The sequence below is a fragment of the Strongylocentrotus purpuratus genome, unplaced genomic scaffold, assembly GCF_000002235.5.
Source record: "Strongylocentrotus purpuratus isolate Spur 01 unplaced genomic scaffold, Spur_5.0 spur5_scaffold_11, whole genome shotgun sequence".
Taxonomy (NCBI): domain Eukaryota; kingdom Metazoa; phylum Echinodermata; class Echinoidea; order Camarodonta; family Strongylocentrotidae; genus Strongylocentrotus; species Strongylocentrotus purpuratus.
In genome coordinates, this window is record NW_022145596.1 from 29,971,316 (window position 1) to 29,992,579 (window position 21,264).

At 38.6% G+C, this 21,264-nt stretch overlaps 1 protein-coding gene across 1 annotated transcript; it reads left to right on the forward strand.

Annotated features, from left to right (window-relative positions):
* Positions 1-1,156: 1,156 nt before the first annotated feature.
* LOC586457 (PDZ domain-containing protein 8) lies at positions 1,157-19,882 on the forward strand. The gene is made up of 17 exons (XM_786238.5): positions 1,157-1,243; positions 3,481-3,681; positions 4,420-4,611; positions 5,110-5,202; positions 5,773-5,949; positions 6,733-6,813; positions 7,507-7,723; positions 8,726-8,910; positions 9,940-10,022; positions 10,525-11,167; positions 11,921-12,147; positions 12,769-13,011; positions 14,690-14,774; positions 15,272-15,366; positions 17,332-17,638; positions 18,425-18,487; positions 19,548-19,882. Exons 2-17 carry the CDS (start codon positions 3,535-3,537, stop codon positions 19,746-19,748), a joined length of 3,039 nt encoding a protein of 1,012 aa, XP_791331.3. The 5' UTR covers positions 1,157-1,243; positions 3,481-3,534; the 3' UTR covers positions 19,749-19,882.
* Positions 19,883-21,264: the final 1,382 nt, after the last annotated feature.

Consider the following 21,264-nt stretch of genomic DNA (forward strand, 5'->3'; position numbering starts at 1 on the left):
CCTACACAATCCAGCCCCGGGTCTTTATAGGGCATACAAAATGTATTACTAAATTTGGAGCATGGTTTAACGGTGTTGGCACCAAGATTAGTGGCGATGGTTAGTCCGAGACTCATACAGCCTTTATACTGTTTTATTAATGAGATATATCTCGAATCAAATCAAACTGAGTGATGTTATGAAACAACTTAACAATATCAATCTTCTGTTCTCCTAAATAATCCAACCCCGGGTCATTATAGGGCACACAAAATGTATTACTAAATTTGGAGCATAGATTAACGGTGTTGGCACCAAGATTAGTGGCGATGGTTCGTCGGAGACTCATACAGCCTTTATACTGTTTTATTAATGAGATATATCTCGAATCAAATCAAACTGAGTGATGTTATGAAACAACTTAACAATATCAATCTTCTGTTCTCCTAAATAATCCAACCCCGGGTCATTATAGGGCACACAAAATGTATTACTAAATTTGGAGCATAGATTAACGGTGTTGGCACCAAGATTAGTGGCGATCGTTCGTGTGAGACTCATAGAGCCTTTATACTGTTTTATTAATGAAATATATCTCGAATCAAATCAAACTGAGAGATGTTATGAAACAACTTAACAATATCAATCTTCTGTTCTCCTAAATAATCCAACCCCGGGTCATTATAGGGCACACAAAATGTATTACTAAATTTGGAGCATAGATTAACGGTGTTGGCACCAAGATTAGTGGCGATGGTTCGTCGGAGACTCATACAGCCTTTATACTGTTTTATTAATGAGATATATCTCGAATCAAATCAAACTGAGTGATTTTCTTGAACAACTAAACAGTAGGCCTACTAAATGTCCATTTTCCTATAAACTGTCATTACAAAACTAGCTAGATTAGGGATTGTATAGCCGCTCCGAGGAACGTTTGCTATTTCAATTCCCTGCTTGTACTTGGCTTCACGGAGTAATTCGTCCTTTATAATGATTCTCTTCATTCCGGAGCAATGTATGTAGTAATGCTTGCGAACGTACTCTTGTACTAGTACAGTACATGTACCTGTGTATAAGACAGATCCATAGACAGAGTACGCACGCCGCACGTCTGTGACGTAGGGAATAATGAATATTCATATCGCCGTTAATCTTGGTGCCAATATATGCTACCAGGTCGAGAAGGGAAAAAAGATCGTCACATATCGCTCAGAAATATGATGTTATCTCTTTTTGCAACGCAATAGATAATGAATTCCATGTAAGTATATGCACATTAAGTACATGAATGTTCGGTACCTGTTGATGAATGATGAATCTTACATGAAAGTAGGTTTGCGTTAAGACAAAGCACAAAAGTGTCGCAAAAAAAGTGGGCTGTAGACTGTATGTGGCCTAATACTGTGCCCACACCTTAGGAATGGTGTTGCTGCATAAGTTCTTGAGTGAGTGAGTGAGTTTTGTACAATTGTGTATGACGTCTACGTCTACGTCTATGCTGGTACTCGTCCAAAGCCTTTTCAGCAACTAAACGAGGATATTGTGGTGTGGTGTCTCTCATAGTGGTCATGATTGATTAGTGCATAGTGCGTATATACAAGTTGTGCGAGTAAAAACAGATCCTCCTATGATTTAGGCGCTGATGGCTCCCTTGAACTTCTCCACAGAGGGCAGTTCAATGAAGTTGGTAGGGAGCTCATCCCAGTCCCGGAGTGTTCTTGGGAAGAAACTTTGCCTGTAGCTGTCAGAGTTGGAGCTGGGTCTCATGAATCTGTGTCGGTGTTGCTGACGTGTTGAACGGAGTCTTGGTTGGATGTAGTCTGGAATTGGTACTGCGACTAGGTGGTTGATGGCTTTGTAAAGCATGGTTAATCGGGCTTGCCTGCGTCTCTCCTCTAAGGGGAGAGACGCAGGCAAGCAACCCCACATCACACATAGCTGCATTACTATCCTGCCTGTGTATTAAAACCTGTTCTATTGATTCTCAACATTTCAAACACCACTGTACAAACTTAACTGATTTCACTCAAAATCTGTACTTCAGTGACAATTGATGACACCTAAAATAGCAGTAAAATTCAATTTTTTCAACTCACCGATGTTAAAAAAGAATTATTTAAAAACTAAAATCGTGAGTCTACTGTCAAACTTGCTTACAGCCACATTGGTATCATTGTGTGCATTTGTGTGTTATTTGTGTATTGACTATTCATGTGTGTAATTGCTGCCTATAAACGTAGTGCAGCGCTAGAGGTAAGATGCATGTAATAGCATTGACGTTTTGTATTTTTTGTATTTATCCTATTAAAAATAAACATTTATAAGAACGGTAATCAACGAGCCTGGGCTGCTTTCTCTATGTATTATAACTTAAACATCAGTAAATCCAATATGACACATCCACCATTCCCAAGCTGTTTAAAGGACTAGTGCGCCCCCTCCTTGAGTATGGAAATGTAATCTGGTCGCCAAGGTACATTTCAGACGCAAAAGCTGTGGAGAGAGTACAGAAGAGAGCAACAAAGATGATCTCCACAATGAAACACCTACCTTACATAGAGAGACTTAAATACCTAAACTTGCCATCCCTTGAGTACAGGAGAAGGAGAGGAGACATGATTCAGGTGTACAAGATCATTTATGAGCATGACAGACTCAACCCTGACCACTTCTTCCAACTAGCAGACACACCAACAAGAGGGCATAGTCTCAAGCTTTCAAAGCCGAGGTGTAGGACAAATGTAAGGAAGAACGCATTTAGTCACAGAGTGATTGACGACTGGAACTCTCTGCCTGAAGTAGTAGTTCAGGCTCCCACCATAGACGCCTTCAAAACCAGGCTTGATCATTGCTGGAAGGAACAGTGTCATATCTCTCAATACTCGAACTGATTTTTTCAATTTCTTTGCTCCTGGGACATTGTACATGGTACATTGTCCAGTCAAGATGCAACCTCTTGCCCCTCTGCCTCCCTTGCATATAATGAGAATTATTATTAAAGAGTATGAGTAAAAGAAGATAGACCAAGAAGATAGACCTGGAAGCTCGACTGCTGTCTCAGCATTCTTCCAGTATTTGCGGTAAAGGTAAAGGTAAAGGTATAAATCCAATAAATCGTAACATTATACAACAACTGTATGGGCAAATCTTTAAAAAATGTCATTTATTGTCAAATTGAAAACATGATTCTTGTAAAATTGCAAATAAAACACGATTAAAGACGGAAATATGAATGTAAGTACTACTTTTCTTCAAAAATAGTTACGTTTTAAACAATTTTTATGTGAAATTTGTGCCAGTTGGAAGCAGTGATTTCCATCAGGAGTGGTGGGCAGAAGTCCGCCGTAGCTATAATGCTGCTTGCTATTATATTACCAAACCCCGAACCGAACCAAGTTTGTGTACAAAATTACCGAACTCTGCCGCACCGAATTGAATCGAACCCGTGCATGGCGCCTGACTTTCAGCACTAATTGTTTCTTTCATATTCTCTTGCAGGATTCAATGAATCACTAGTGTGTTTGCCGTGAACTGAGAACAGTCCCTATCGACATGTTTTTCATCATCCTCCTCTCTATCTTGTTTGGTGGGGTGTTGATGCTGGCCATACAGGCGTCATGGCTCTACTGGTACATTAAACGCCAGCCCAAAGAAGAGGTACCCCGAAAGCACCTCTATGATCGAGTCCAACAAGTTGGGGTAGGTTTATTTCCTTAATTAATTTTGTCTAGTAATTTCACTGGAAGACATAACAAACCAAATGTTATGTTTGTGATGTTCATAATCACCCCAGGAACAATTTACAAATACGCAGTAATCATACATATTTCTAGGCAATGAAACGAGCTCTAAATGGCAACATCTGCAAACTTCATTGCATTTTGGCTTAAAGGAGTCTGGAATTTCATGTTAAAAATTATGTCCAGATATAGCGAGAGTTCCTTTAGATAGCAAGGAGATAATATTTGTACTTCTCATTTTGCAAAAGACAAAACTTAATATAGTTGGTAATCTGTACAGTATACTTGGGTATATCTGAAAACAAATGCAATTGAGATACAAACTTGGCAGGGTAATTTTAGATATTGTATTGTATACTTCTAAAACTGATGTTAAATATCAGTTTAAATGATTTGTTTTGTTCTTCAATGATAACTGTGAATAAAAATAATTATTTTCATTATAAATGCATTTGTTATATCATCATGGTATTTGAATTTTTTTATTGCAATCACACTCTTGTGTACAAAGCATATTCAATAAATAACCTCTGTTTCATTCAAATCTTCAAAATCACTGAAAATTAATGATGATATCATAATTTGAATTCTTAAAATTTAGACTTGTTGATAAATGTAGTACAGACCTTATGGATAGCATGATTAGAATTTGAATATGTTTATAATCACAGACATTTATGAATAACTTTATTTTTAGGAGTTGCAGGATCCCTCCTCAATCCTTTTCAAGAAAGAGAGTTGCAATACTGCCAATGCACTGATATCCTTCCTCTTCAATGAGCTTAAGGACACCTTAGCTTTACGCAGATGGATCATTAAGAAGATGAACGTGGAGTTTGGGGAACTCTTGAATGCCAAGACTGCTGGAAAAATAATGGAACAGATCACTGTAAGTTTGAACAAGACTCTTTCCTCTCACCTTCCTCTCTTTCTCTCTTTCTTTTTGTTTAATTCCCATCCACTGTCTTCTCATCCTTGCCTCTACCCCTCTCTTTGCCTTTGTTTCCATCTCTGTGCCTTTGTTTCCATCTCTGTATTTCTCATGACTTTCTCTATCTCCTGCTCTTGTTTTTGTTTCCTTTCCTTGCTTTTCTCTTGCCTCTCCGTTCTTTATTTTTACCTGAGCACTTGGAATGCAGATAAAAGCGTATGCATGTTGATAGTATCCAAAAGTCATATGGATTTACTTTCTAGTCTTAGCTTAGTGTCTCTAAAAATTGACTACCGGTAGAGTGTTTTACCGAAGAGCTAGTGCTCTGACGTACATACAGTTTTCAATCTCCTTGTTCCTAAATTGCCTCGGGTAGCTTCAGGAATCAATGAGCCTTCATCAATCTCCCAATATGCATTGATTTATATATGCAAGATACTCCTTTTTCATTTCCAGGTGAGAGATTATTGCGTTGGGCCCACTTTTCCAACCCTGACGGGTGTGACGCTGATGAAGTTTACCACAGTAGAAGGCACTGATATGCCAGAGGTAAGATGGGGCTTTATAATAATTGTACTGAATAGACTTGAAAATGTAGTTGCAGTTAAAAGAACGTTGTCATACCTTATATATGTAGAAAGGAGATAGTATATGTGTGGGTCACAAGGGCAGAAAGCCTTTCATTGACAGGTTGTATATTACACAGGAAATATGGAATTGAAATGTACATAAGTCAATGTACATAGGTGGCTTGCATAGACATGTTGTAGATTACACAAAAATACCAGAATTGAAATGTTCAAACATCAGGTGGTGCAGATGCCAAGCTTGAACATTTGTACATTTCAGTTAATTAAATATTGCATCCTGCCTGTAAACAAGGAGGAATGTAGATTGGACATATGCAGGTATAATTATGGAGGTATAAAACAAAGAGAAACAGAGAAAGCTAAATTACACCTTCAACTAAATTCAATTAATCATTTTTCCTTGAGACCTTCCAAATTATGTTTTAAAAAATTTTGAGAGAGAATTAGATACTGGTACCCTTTCAGTTTATTCATTATTATTTGAAGAAAAAAAAACCTGTTTGTGATATTTTGTCTTTTTTTTGTACAGACTGTTGATGTAGCTGTTGATATAGACTATGGAGGTGGATTCAGAGTGTCTGTGGATGTGGACCTGGTATTCGGAACATCAGCGTATGTCTCGGTGACAGTCACAAAACTGAAAGGAAGAGCCCGGCTTGAGTTCACACGAAATCCATATAGTCACTGGTCATTCTCTTTCTATGAGGTCAGTTTAAATATAGTCAAACCTGCTTTAGTGACCACCTGTCTATGAAGACCACTTGTTGGGTTTCCCTTGAAGGTGGTTGCTCATTGAAACCCATACTAAAGGAACCTGTACATAAATATCACTGACCTTTAAAGAGCACTGGCCTATACTATAGAGCACTTTTCTTGTTTCCCTTTAGTGGTCTTTATACAGGTTTCATTGTATTTGTAAGGTAGATGGAAATTTGACCTTTTGTTGAAGGAAACTAAAAATATCCCACTAATGGGTGCATCCGCCTGTACAGAGAAACCTTGAGACAATGATGTTGCGCACTTAAATATTAAAGCATTTATGATAGTTGAGACATTTAAATAGCACCTTTTTCACTGGATACAAAAGGTTTTGAGATGCGATCCACTAATCAGTGTTAGAGTTAAATTGCTCACACACGCTGACCGCGTCAGTTCAGTGAATGGTTTCCAAATAGATATGTCTTGACACTGAATCGTTCTACTGTTGATGATGATTTAAGTTGAGGAGGGAGCCTATTGCATTGTTTGGGAGCAGTAGAGGAGAAAGAATTTTCTTGATTATCTAGCTTGTTAAATCACTGAGCTTCCTGATCTAATTTCTATGGATGAATCTTTGCTTGTGTGGAATATTATACTCCTTCCGCATATTTAGAACTCTTTGAGAATAGACCTAAATATTGCACATTTACCTGGTATATTTCCTAACTCAAACACTTCATGCCTCCTTCTATATTGTGTTACTCACTGACTTTTTTTCCTTATCCTCCAGGAGCCAGAGTTAGAGTTTGACATTCAGACCCATTTTGAAGGTCGTACAGTCCATCAGCTTGGATCCCTCATCTTAAATCAGGTGACACAATAAAATTAATAATAATAATATTCAGCTTTTATATAGCGCCCAATACATCCATACAACGATGTGTCGAAGCTTTTTACAGGTATATTTTTACCCCAGTCATCGGATTCAGGCTTACCTTCACACAATGTATGCACATTCTCCACTCCCTGGGGAGCATTCTGGTTCTCACATGGTGAAAAGATTTATGCAAGATTCAAACATTTGAAAAATGTTAATCTGCTTTTCACAGACGAATGATAAGCTTATATTTAATAGTCTTTGAAAAAGAAATGACATGAAGAAATTGCCATTCTACATATACCTTTTGCTGGACAGTGTAGCATCAGCTATTTCGCATGGGAAATACTAATAGTTTAATCTTGTTAATGTTTTAAATGAATAGCAAATGGGGGGGGGGTGGAGGATAAGTGACATTGTGAGCTTGTTTTCAAGTATCGCACCATTCATTTTGTTGTGTTTCTGGTCAAACATGACATCAGCACAAGAATATACATCGATCAGTCACTTTAGATCTTTGTGAATGAACAAAGCTTCAATTTGAATATGGTCCTGTAAAATACAATTTGTTTCTTGCCTTCCTTGAGTTGGCTAGAAGCTGATAAAATATAATTACTCTTTCATTTTGTCTATATCTGTATCTATATATGAACAACCATTGATTCCATGTCGTCTCTCCAATTTCAGCTTCGTAAAACAATGCGCAAGAAACACACACTGCCTGCCTACAAGATTCGCAGCAAGCCGTTCTTTCCAAAGCCCACGCCACCTTCAGACAATGACTTCAGAGTCCATGATTCTAAGATCACTTTAGGACGTATGCAGGTCACTGTTATAGAATGCAGTCGTCTGCCTGTTAGTAAAGAGACAATGAACTCAGAGCTTTACATCACACTATGTCTGGGTAAGATTGCAGTAATTGATTCAAATTATGATTAAAGATAAAGACCAGTTATGGTCATGCGATTGCATTGTGAAAGAATTGTTGTGTAATCGATCAGAAAAGGTTAATCATCTAGCATATAAGTATTGGTGTGTACTGCAAGGTTCTGGAATCATCACAATGATAAGAAATTTGGCCCAGTCTTGGTAAAGTTACAAGCACTGTACACAGAAAGATGTATACCTATGGTAATATGCTACACATGCATGGCACATGCGTTTTATCTATCAGGTCCAAATAGATATAATAATGTACCAAATATATTGATTAGTAGGCAGTTTCTCATCAAAATTTGTTTGATCACATATTAGTCAAAACATATTCTTTCACATGATTGGTAATAAGAGCTTCCATTTCATTTTTTTGAGAGGGGGGCGTTTCCAAAACTGGTCTTTACCTTTAAGATAGGCTTTCTACCAAGGAAGGCTGATTTCAAGTCAATCATCTCTTTGAAAGTCACCTTGAAAAACCAGTAGACCCCCATCAGAGTCAGTTACAACCCACTAGTCCTAATGAGGTTCATCTTCAAGCCCCATAGGTGACATGACACTTTATTTCCATCCTTTAAAACCCCAAGATTGTACCTAATAGGCTAGCAATTTATCATGTCCAAATAACCACATACAGGAACATGTACTAGAGTATGTTATATTTCAAATTAAATAATAATATGTTGTTTCCATGGCAGCACAGTTAATGGTTACATTCAGTGGTGATTATAAAACTGCCTATCACCTTGTATTAAACATAAAAACCTTGCTTGTGTTTTCTTTATGTGAGTGCTAAATGAAGTACATGTGTATATGTGAGCAAAGTTTGCGGTTACACCACGTATTCCTTCAATAGTGATTAGGTGGTCCAGAGAAGGGTCCATGCTCGATGTTTCAATAGGGTGTACCCATAGTCCTTGAGACGGTATATATTTTATGTTACCCATCTTCCACTCCGTTTCTCCTCTCCCAGACGACCATGCATGGACACATGAAGACATTGAGCAACGCTTCCACGGCGATTCATTGGAGATCGAGGTCCCTAAAGGAAATATGAAGAACGTTGGAGTGACATTCAGTAGGGGTCTATACAACAAGGAGGTAGTTGTGGCTTCTATAAGCCCAGAGTCAACCGTAGCTCAGACAGACCTTAGGAAGGTACGTTTGGAATATTCTAGATTTTATGTACCAATTGAGATCTTGTTACCTTTAAGTGTTTGTTATAGAGTACCGAAGTGTGACGTCATAATGACCAAGTTGTCAAGGTTCCTGGTTCTTAACAATTCTGTGCTAAATAATGGCGTGGTGATCACACCAGCCCTAAACACTGAATTTGCCCTGCTACAGCCAGCCCGTTGCTTGACTGATTTCACAGTGAACCTCATGCGCAGGCTCTGTAGTTTAGAACTAGTAACCTTGACAATGAGCGAATATAACGTTAACACTTTGGTAGTCTGTATTAAGCTACTGAAACATTTGAATTGATTACCTTCACCTGTTACTTTGAACAAATTCATTGTAAAATTGTGACAGTTGATCTTGTTTGTAAGTTTGACGAAAATAGACCTGCTGGTTTATAGAGTCTTTGGGCATGATGGTAACCCTCTTGGCGTGGATGGCACACAGGTTGGTGTCCTCAAAGAGGCCAACCAGATAAGCCTCGCTGGCTCTGCACATGGTATGGGACACAATTTGTTGTGAGCAAATGTTAGCTTTGGATTTCACTGAAATGATTCCTGAAAATGTTAAATGGAAGCTAGAAATGGGCCAGCTTGATCTGTATTCGTGAATGAAATGTGTCTATATTTGAAGAGCTTAATTCCAAAAGGAGCTAAATTCACTTTTGTTGAAAATTGAGTTATTGATATCAAAACATTGTTCACTTAAGTACCTGTCTTTCAACAAAATTATTTACCTAAAATTTGGGAGCATTTATGAAAAAAATGCACCTTTTAATATCACTTTTCCATAGACGTCTGTGCAAAATCTGGTAAACAATTTTTTTTTTCTCTGAAGTTACAAAAATGGATTTAGCTCCTTTTGGCTTTTCCCATATCATAGAATAACCTCATTATATTTTTGAGTAGGAATGATATGGTTGTCATATCTCTCAGTCATTTCATATTATAGAGCTTTGTATCTCTTTCTATTAATGATGTATCTTCCTTCTATCTTTCTGTTTTTCAGGGAGATGTAGTACTAGATATAGATGGAGTTAAGGTGACATCTGCACGTCAAGCGGCAAAGGTTGTCAAGCAAGCAAAGGAAAAGTAAGTTATGATTGATTCTTGAAAAAGAATTCAAATGTACTTTATGTCATACATTCACAACTATCTAAACCTACTTTATAGTATCTAAACTTACTGTATATCTACATCACCATGCAAGCCGATACTTATAAGCAGCATCTACCCGCTATCTACATGTTGGTGCACTAGCCATAATTGTGTGTTTATTGTGAACCATGTATCTTCTGCATTCTCACTATAAAAAAATTATATGGACCTGTTTGCAAAATTAATGATCTGTAAAGGAAGCATGTCAAGAGAATGGAACAGGTGGACCAAACCAAAATTTGAAATTTGAAATTATGCCTTGTCAGATACCTGATATGTTATATATGTCAGGAAGAATGTTATGTTCCCGTTGTTCATTTGATCTTCAATAAGTGTGTCTACCGGCCGGAAAAATTGAGTTGTTCTTTGATCTAATCTGCCTGTCTTTTGCTGTACCATGCTTAATGTTTGAGTATTGATTACTTCTACAATCCAGATTTGTCATCAAAGTTCAGAGGCCTATGAACATGATGGAAAGCTTACCAGCCACATCAGCAGCTTACGATCAACCTGACCTAAGATCTGTTCCAGACACCACTGCAGACAATGACTATGAAGACTTCATCAATGTCAACATCATGAACGAACTGGGCATCAAAGATGAGGATGAGGTAGATGGGTCGCAGCCAGGTTCCATCGCCGCCCAACGTCTCAAGGTCCCCACCCTGGATTCCCCCGTCGTCCAACGCAAGAACAAGCAGCCCACGACAGCGGACGGCAGACGTCTGTCATCCTGTCTGGACTATGAAACGGTCAAGCAGCTGTCCACCCAGCAGGACAACGAAGACCGACTGCGGAACTTGAAGAGAGTCATCAAAGAGACGATTCACCCTACGCCAAGGGACGAGCGACCTAAAGAGGACCCTGTCTCCGCAGTACCGATGATGATGAAAACAGAAGCCATGAGGATACCTGATGTTGACCTTGATGCTATCAGTGTGTCCAGTCTGACCTCGCAGATGGAGGATGTGGATGCAGCTTCCGTCGGTCCTTCTGTGTCAAGTGCTCCTGCAGGCTCAGAAGCTGCACCTCCACCTGTAGATGACATCCAGGAAACATATCTAGTGGCTGCAGAGGCAGTGAGTTCACCAACCCATTTTTATGATGAATCATTTTTGATCCATGCAACACAGCCATAATCTTGGTTTTCAACTTACTTGGTCTGTAGATGTGTGGGTAGAGAGTAAAAAATCAAGATAGTCAAAACCAAGCATCTGAACAAAAGTACACGAAAAGGATTTATGTAAAAAGTGAAACATCATCACATTTGTATGAAATTTGACTGATTACCGACTCACCTTTTGTTGTTAATTTGATGAGCTAAGCTGTTCACTTATTTTCCTTTTGCAATGGATTAAAATGAAATAATATTTAGTAATGCATTAAAATTAGGCTCAAGTATTTCAGAAGTGTTTGTTCTTTGTGCTCTTCCATGGCTTTCCATTGCAAGTCTACGATCCAGGCCAAGATTTGTACCATTTTTTTGCTAATGTTTAATCAATGTTAATGATACCGGTAACTGTTTTTGTGCAGATTCAACATCACTGATTTGGATTGGCTCAGTCAGTAGAGCTTCCGCCTCACAATCGGGAGGTCGTGGGTTCGAACCCCGGCCGGGTCATACCAAAAGACGTTCAAAGACGGGAGTTGTTGCTACCTTGTTTGGCGTTCAACAATATAAGGGATAGAGCAACGTCGATCTGGCGCTGCTTGGTGGCTGCAGGGCTCACGATCAATTGGGCAAAAAGAATTTCCATTTTCGGTTTAACTTAATAAAATTTGGAGTGGACTTTAAAAGATTATTATTATTATTATTATTATTTCTTCCTTAGAATCCAGAATGGGACGAGACGTTCCCCTTCCAGGTCGGTGAGAACGATAACTTCCTCAATGTGTGTATCTGGAATCGTCTAGGCATGGCCGTTGGAGAACGAGACATGTTGATAGGGTACACCAGCGTGTGTCTGATGGATGTGGCCCTTCAGTGTGTCAGCACGCTGTCGGGAGAGCACCTGGAGCTGTTCAAGCTACAGCCACCAGAACAGAGAGGGGGCGCAACGTGAGTAGTTGGGGTGCGGATCATTTGCCTAGAGTCGTAGATGCCTCTTAACCCATTATCTCCTGAGATCACTGAGTCCCTGCGTAGAACCTATGCAAATAAGATTATTCAGTTGTTAACAGGTTGATATACCGGTAGGTAGAATGTCTAGGAATGTCAGACTTCCTCAGTGCAGACCCATGACAAAGAGAGTCAAAATCTCTAGACATTTGTGTTTCTTTAGTAGATGATCTACTGCAAGTTTTATCCTAATTTGCACAATTGTGACCTGAATACCCCTTTTTCTGCAAGACTTACAATTACATTATTACAATTGGTCCCTGTGTACAATTTGACCTCACAGCTTACCAAACTTTTAATGACCAGTTTATTGTTGGAAATGGTCAACTTACAAATACATCCATAGATGTGGCTCCAAGAAGTCAAAAGATAGATAAAGTAGTGTTATTGCTTCTCAGTCTATTTAAAGAATTGTGTGAGATATTAAACGTATCATTGAGCAGTTCATTCGGTGAGATATTTTCCTATTTTTAAATTCTATATTTGTAGAAGTAAATTGACCATCTTCACTCAAGAACAACAGGCTTGTCACAGTAAACCATGTGAATTTTCTATTTACAGGAGAATTGCTTCCCAGATGCACCTGTTTACCCACCCAGGGTTTGACAGCAGTCTCAGCTACGGAGATATCTCTCTCTTCTTCCATCATTCTCCGTTTGAAGATCCTCCCAAACCCACCAAAGAGGGCGGTGCAGAACGTCCAGACTACTCTCCTTACGATGCCAAGGGGAAGCCCAAAGTGAGCGTAGAGGAAAAAGGCAAACCTGTCGTGGTGAAGAAGATCACAAGACCAGAAGAGTTGAGGTAATTAAATGCATAGCTCTCCATTTTATTTATATCATTGTTTTTAAACCTTACTCTTAACTTTCACTCCCCCCCCCCCCCCCCCCCCCATTTCGCCTAACTCAAACTCTTTCCCTCCTTCCCCTTTAATTATGACAATATAAATTTCCCCTCTCCTCCTGTTCCCCTTTAACTCTCTCTCTCTTTCTCTCTCCCCCCCCCTCTCTCTCTCTTTCTCTCTGCCCCCACCCCCCTCTCTCTCCCCCCTCTCTCTCTCTCTCTCCCTCCCTCTCTCTCTTTCTCTCTCTCTCTCCCTCTGTCTCTCTCTCTCTCTGTGTCTCTGTCTCTATTTCTCTCTCCCTCTGTCTCTCTCTCTCTGTCCCTGTCTCTATTTCTCTCTCCCTCTGTCTCTCTCTCATTTTATCAAATTTCATTCTCACTAAATTTTTCCTCATCTATGCAAATCATATATACATGTATGCAGTATTTTTGTAGCATTTTGTTGTACAATGCAGGGGTCCTTTTGTTTAAATGCATATATTTTCATAGGCACTAACATTAGTACTCATTATTTCTCATGGCAAATGGCATGCCACATGTATATTATTGCTGACCACTGGCCTTGTGCATGACGGTTGATAATGTGATTGCATATCATCATAATTCAGAACATTTTAGAAAGTGTTAGATTTGAAAATCAATGTGAAAACCAGCATATCCATGGAAGCTGCATAAACAAGAACTTTTTTAGCTCAAGAAACTGTATCATCAGGAAATGTTTTGTCTGAAATAACCAATTTTAATGGCATGTAATAATCAAATGAATAAAGGCCCTTTTTACAATTAGCACGTTTAAAAAGATCAGAAGTTTAGGAGTTGAAATTCAGATTCAGAATTATGAAATAGTATAATCAAATTTGCATGGCATCTATTTCAATTTCAAATCCTATGCACAACAGTGGCCATGCTTTCATCAGTTGATGGTAATGCATGTTTATTAATACATGTACGATACATGATATGCTATGAGAAATACACTACTTTTGTATGAATTTCATCAGCATTTTAACACATGTAGGATTTTGTTACATGCATGTGCTGGGCTACATGTAGATTCATAAGGTCAAATGTTGGTTCAAACTCATGTAAATGCACAATGCTATGAATATGTACATCTTGTAAATTAACAAGTAGATCAATATAATCAATGAACATTGTCACAACATTTTTAACTGCTCGTTTGTGCATTTTCCATTAAATTTTTGTGTTTTCTTTACCTGTAGATATCTTCTTTTCTATGTTGCAATTTGATATTCTTATGGATTTCATTATTCTCCTACCCCTCCTTGCTCCTGTCACTTTCATTTTCTGTCTGTCTCTTCTCTCTGTCTTTGTCTCTGTCTCTCTCTGTCTCTCTCTGTCTCTGTCTCTCTGTCTCTGTCTCTGACTCTCTCTCTCTCTCTCTCTCTCTCTCTCTCTCTCTCTGTCTGTCTCTGCCTCTGTCTCTCTCTGTCTCTGCCTCTCTCTGACTTCCTCTCTCTTTCACTCTGTTTGTCTCTCCTCTGTATATTTCGGTCCTTCCTCATCTTTCTCCATGGACATCTCCCCTCATTCTGTCATGACATTTCAATATCTACTCCCCCCCCCCCCCTTTCTCTTTCTTGCTTCAACCCCACTGTTCCTCACTCTATAACTCTAGCCTCCATGGCCAAGTTGGGCAGCCTCACAAATTAGTAGGCACTCAGTTCTCATCCCCTACAAGATGTGATTTTTGTGGCAAAAAGGTAAGCTACTTTTGTAATGAAAACAAATCATTCTCTGCATTGTGGTGTGTGTTGCTTAGGTTTATCTACTCTCCAATATCTAGAAAGTATAAGAATATGTTTGTTTTCACTGCCGTGCACTTTTTTATTTATATATTTTTGTCTGCAGAATACTAGATTTAGTAACTACAAGACATTAAACTTGCAGCTTTTAAGAATATTTAGGGGGAGGTTAGGAAGGGAGATTAAGTGACCATTTAATGTGCTAAAACCATATAAAATAAGTTTTTATGTCAAGTCTTCATCATTAATATCTTGACCTTACATACTTGATTTAAAAATGGACAAATCTATGATACTTTCCTGCATTTTTCAGCATTAATCTGCCTGAATTTTTTGACAAGCATTTTCAGAGTCTGCAACCTTGTAATGGACTGGAATATGAGTACATGCATGTACATGTATGTATCCTTGAGCATGTTTGAAATGCAATGGTTGTGTTTCTCTTGTATGGTTAGGTATGGACAAAGTATGCCCTACAGTGTCTTATATGCAAGCTGATATGCCACAAGAAGTGTTCAGAGAAAACTCAGGCCAACATACCATGTGATAGGTAAGAGAAAGAAAACGAAAAACAGTCAAACCTGCTTTAGTGACCACCTGTCTACAAAGACCACATTTTTTTGTTTCCCTTGATATTGGTTTCTTATTGAAACTTGTACATGTACTTAAGGAACCTGTCTACAAAGACCACTTTTTGTGTTTCCCTTAGGCGGTCGCTATAGACAGGTTTGACTGTGCTGTGAAGAGATGGTACTTGTAGTGTGTGATGTTGATGATTATTTAGCCTGAGTTGAATAATACTTGAGGAAGAAGTCGTAGTCGAGTGGTTTAATCACTTGACTGGTGATACAAAAGGTCATGGGTTCGAGCCCCGGCATAGCACTTATGTCCTCGAGCAAGGCATTTTTATCAACATTGCTCCTCTCCACCTAAGCTAGGTGTAAATTGGGTGACGAATAGGATGCAAACGTCACTGTGGTTGGATTAGCATGTGCGTGCCCATGAAAAGGCAACTAGCTGGAATACAACCCAGGGAGTGGAGAATGTGCACTGTAATGTGCAGAATAGTAACTGAATCCAGTGACCAGGGTAATAGTGATATGCGCTTTGGTCAGTTAATGTTAAAGCGCTTTAGAAACTGGTGTTATTATTATAGTCCTTATTATAATAACATGTAAATGGTGAACCAGTAAGCAACCAGGGGACCTACGACTTCAAGTCCTATCCAAGTGTAACTTTGAAATTGGTAAGAGTTTGATTGATAAAGATAGAGAATGAATTGCATTTGACTGTAGCACGGCTTGTTATTTGCATCCCTTAAAAGAATACATGCCAGGTATTTATGTTGCTGCTAGATTGTAGTTCAGTACCGTGCTTTGATAAGGTGACTTAAAGCTTCTGAGACTGAGCAACATAATTAATAAGTCTGTGTAAATCAATGAGAATATGAGTTATGTGTGCTTCGTAACACTTATCTTAATCATAGGATGCTATATATTTTCATAGCTTTATCTACCAAAGGGTTACAAATTTTGTAGCTCATGTTATCCACCCCAAATCATTTTTGCTTATAATTTTTGGTCAATTTATTTTATTTTAGGTCAACTGATAGCATTAAACTGTCTATTTCTGGTATAGGTATGATAGTTGAATGTAATGTTTATCAGTCCAATACAGTATCCCAGAGACTACATGTAGACCGAAGATGAGTGTCAGATTGGGGACTAAATCAACCAAGTACACTATCTGTATCTTCTTAATTCCTTACCTTATAATTTAAAAAGTAGTTCAACCCTCACAAAGTTTAAATATTCATGTAAACAGTTCTTGTTTAAACAAATGATATGCACTGAGTAAAATTTTCTATACAATGTTCTTCCTGCGGTGTGTGTTGGTGTGTCTGTGTGCATGTGTGCATGTGAATGAATGAGGTGAGTGTATGTTTGTTTTGATAAGTTTTACAGTATTTGTTATAATAATGTGCTCGTATGATTATTTTTGTACAGGGCCCCATTCTCACAAGCTTGCTTTTCTTGGGGTCCTTCCGATTTTGCTGTTAATTTGTTATGTATTTTATTCTGAATTTTTAATGGAAAATAAATGAAATGAATGAATAATCTTTCATTCTCCCTGGCATGTTTCACAACTGCTATCACTTGACTTGTGAATTTGTTTATTTTTAAGGCAATACCAAACTAGGTTTCTGAAAGCATAAACAGTTGAGAAAGATGCGTTCTGAGAACCTGCTGTAATATTGGCTTCTCAATGTACACACTTTTACATATCCAATCCAGTCCGATCCAGGTATTTATAAAGCCTAATCAAAGGCGCTGATGAGACTGAATAACTACCAAAAATGTCTGTTCATGATTCTAACTGGGAAAGACAAAAAAGCAGTGACTAATTGTAAGCGATCTGAAATAGGTATGTCTATTATTTACTAGACCTGCTCTTGCATAGGACCCTCATGTTGTGAACATATTATAACAAACTATATCATCTTTCATATGACCAGGAACCGTTCCGCCCGCCGCGCCGACCAACCCTCCCCCACCAGGGAACTCGGCCAGACACGGCCTCTGGACTCGGCCGCCCAGACCCTCGTGGGTGTGGCCGGCCGCAGGGGCACACCCCACCCCTCACCCAACCCATCTCCAGCACCCTCACCCCATGAATCTGAAGAGGAGGAGGATGAGGAGGTGGATGTGGAGGCGATGGTGAGGAGACTGAGCAAGCTGAAGAGACGGCTGAGGCAGCTGAATGCAGCTGAAGGGAATAGAGTGGATGATACTGATGCCATGGTCATGACAGCAGTCAGAGAGGTACGGCGGAGGTTGATCTTTCGGTTTTTAGTTATCTTAAAGCGGGACTGCACTACTTGTAGCTACTTGCGCCCTCTATACAGCCAACAATGCCTAAGCGGTACCTGTTGATCCCCCATGGCCCTCTTTTTCTTATGATGGTTGAGAGCTGATTTGATGAGATAACTACCTGCAGGGAGGTCTAATCCCTCCTGGCCAAACTAGTACAGATATGCTTAAAGAAACATCTGATAATAGTGACTATATGAAAGCAGTGATGAATTCAGGTTTAATTTGAATTTGCTGGAGGCACTCCAGGAAGTTTGTCTTGCTATTCCCTTTCTCTTCAGTGTACATTATAACCATTCATTTTATCTACAAGGATATCGTCAAGAATTTGCAAATTACATCCCCACTACTCACTGATAAAAAGTTTGCTACAAATTATTCAATCAACATGTTCTTCTTCTAAATTGTTGTATCCATGAGTCATTTGATGAATAATTTGAACATGCAACATTGAAAGTATACTTGTTATTACTCTTTATACATTACAGTTAAAAGCTTAAATACATCATATTATTTATTTGTTGCACTCATATATGAGGGAATTTTTTAGTACTTCAAGTAGTCCTGTTATAATAATGTAATCATGTGTACACAAATTAATATACCCCATACTCCCAAAATGAACAACCCAAAGTGAATAGTGGTATTCCTTGCCACTTGCCTCAAAATGCTGTACAAATAAGAGACACATTTCTATTTTTTTATACTACCTCACTTTATAATCTTATGAATTTGTAGATGGGTCGTGAGCTGTTCATTGATTCTCCTGTAGACGAGAGGAAAGAGAAGCTAGAGGCCATGGTAAGTTTTTCTGAGGTTTTTCTGGTGCAGCAGTCAATTATATAACCTAGAACATGAGCTGGTTGAGTCCTGAAGCTTTTGAAGCCATCTCAAATGTTCTTTCGCAAGAAATTTGAAATGTACAATGTGATATTATTGTGTTTTTGTAAGTATGTATTGTTCTTACATACTTACACAATATCTATCTCTCCCTCCTACTCTCTTTCTGTCTGTCTCTCTGTCTCTGTCTCTTTCTCTCTCTCTCTCTGCTTCTCTGTCTCTCTCTGTTGCTGTTTTTCTTTCTATATCTCTTTCTGTCTATTTCTCTCTCTTTAGAGACGAGATTCCTCCGCCGATTTCGAGATTTCAAGTCGGAAAAGCAAAACAAATAAAACTTAAACTTTCAGATTATCACTAATTGTACATGTATCATTGACCTCACTACCTTAGCAGCATTTTTCTCTCATCTGAACAATGTTATAGCGTCCCTTTAAGCAGGATGGAGTAACAAATATTTCTCAAATTGAGAACTTAAATGCAAGGAATACATGTTCCCCAATTAATCTTCCTCCGTCGATTTCGAGATGTCAAGTCGGAAAAGCAAAACAAATAAAACTTAAACTTTCAGATTATCACTAATTGTACATGTATCATTGACCTCACTACCTTAGCAGCATTTTTCTCTCATCTGAACAATGTTATAGCGTCCCTTTAAGCAGGATGGAGTAACAAATATTTCTCAAATTGAGAATTTAAATGCAAGGAAATGGTGTCCCCCATCTAATCTTCGTCCTTTTTAGGAATTTCTCTGTTTCATCCATGTCCCTTTCTCTCTCTCTCTCTCTTTCTTTCTCTCTGTCTCTCTCTCTGTCTCACTTTATCTCCCCCCATCTTTTATTCTCCTTCCACTCTCTGTATTCCCCTCTCTCCATTCCTCTCCACATCTTCTCATCTCTATGACTCTTAACCCGCTGACTACTGAATTCTCTCATTTCCATAGGCTTAATACAGGTAGTACTCGATTCCAGTAGGTAATGGGTTAACGTGTGTCGTCTCTTGCTCTTTCTTTGACCTTGTACAGATTGAGAAGCTCCAGACCGAGATAGACGAGGAGGCTGACCGTCAGCTGAGGCTCGCCAAGGAAGTCCAGCTATCAAGACGTCGCAAGGAGAAGCTGGCACTAGAGGGCGCTCTCGCTCAGAGCGAGGAACGCATGCAGACACTGGCCAATCTCATGCTGCACTACTGCGCTGGCATCCAGCACTGCAACGAGACGCTCTAAAAGTACCATGCCTGCCACTATTCTGCAGGTATTCAGCGTTGCGAAAAGTTTAAAGAGAAGGGTGAGTTCTGGGAAGAGATGACAAATAATTTGTGAGCGTTATCATTGTTATTATGCAAGTGTGGAAGAACATCAGATAAAAAATGTTTCCTGAAAAGCATGGCTCTTCAAATGCCTTAATATTCTAAATATGGCATGTAACATCATAACGATTGGGACTGATTTTATGCCACATGTTGGTGTAGTCCCATATACATCTTTCTGTGTACAGTGCTTGTAACTTTACAAAGACTGGACCAAATGGCTTATCATTTTGATGATTCCAGAACCTTGCAGTACACAATACTTATATGCTAGATGATCAACCTTTTCAGATTGATTCCACACATTTTCCTTTCACAATGCAATCACATGACCAGAACTCAACTCTATCTTTAAATAGGGGTATGTACATGTACATCTCTTCTTTAGCCTCCAGCATTGTATTAAACCAGAGTGTAAAATGCCAGAGATACATATATGTACTATACCTGCCCTACATTATTGCTTAGATGTTAGCATTGCATTGAGACTCTTTGAAATGTGACAGGTATTTACATACCATCCACTACTGTGTAGGCATCTAAAAGCTACTTCATCAAGACTCTTTAAAGGGCTTGGGTGTGAATACACCCTCCACTACTGCTTGGGTATGTACATGCCCCCCACCACCACGACTGCGCAGGCAAAGAGTACCGCGTAGGTACAAATTTAAAGGTACTAGTAAATTGTGAAAGTGTACACAAAAGCATGTACATATATTCAGCTGCATTGATGGATCAACTAATTGCTGTGCAGTATTATTCCAGATTTCTCTTTGCTTGCATATACTTCAATGTTTAATTCATGTTTTTTCTATACTAAATCTTGTCTCACAATTTTTGTGTGTAAGTTCCTTTTGCAAATCATTACTATAGCACATTAAAAATGGGTATTATCGCATGTGTGCTTATTTTGTGTTTGTATGATTGCAGTCCAAGACGTATTTATTCATATATTGTTTATTAAAGAATTCATATGTGGAGATAGATAGGGATTACTGATAAGCACACAAATGTTTTACCGATCATGCATGTGTAGGATACCATATGTGTGAATAGTTAGAATTGATCAGACATGTTCTCTTGCAACTGACATAATTATCAGCTGTGAATCATCATCATCAATTATTGCTCTGGGCTTTATTCTGTCAAAGAGTTAAGGTTGTGTAGTATTAGTTTGGAATTTAACTTGTGTAGTACATGTATATTGATTGCATAGCAATTGTCACCATGTTATGGAACTGTCGATAGGTTGTGTTAATCAAATGTACCCAAATTCCATTTATGATTGACATACACTCAGCATATTATTGAAAAATGTTTTATTAAAAGGTAGTTTTAGTCATTTGCAATCTATCAACAATCTACAAAAAAATCTTGCTGTACATATTCTATGCAAGGATCTTATGTCATATTTTTTTTTATTGTTTGATCGG

Bases quoted from the DNA above. Each gene is read 5' to 3' on its own strand.
- LOC586457 (XM_786238.5), top strand. From the start codon at position 3,535: ATGTTTTTCATCATCCTCCTCTCTATCTTGTTTGGTGGGGTGTTGATG. The intron at 8,911-9,939 runs GTACGTTTGGAA...TCTGTTTTTCAG, and splicing joins CTCAGACAGACCTTAGGAAG to GGAGATGTAGTACTAGATAT. The intron at 12,148-12,768 runs GTGAGTAGTTGG...TTCTATTTACAG, and splicing joins GAACAGAGAGGGGGCGCAAC to GAGAATTGCTTCCCAGATGC.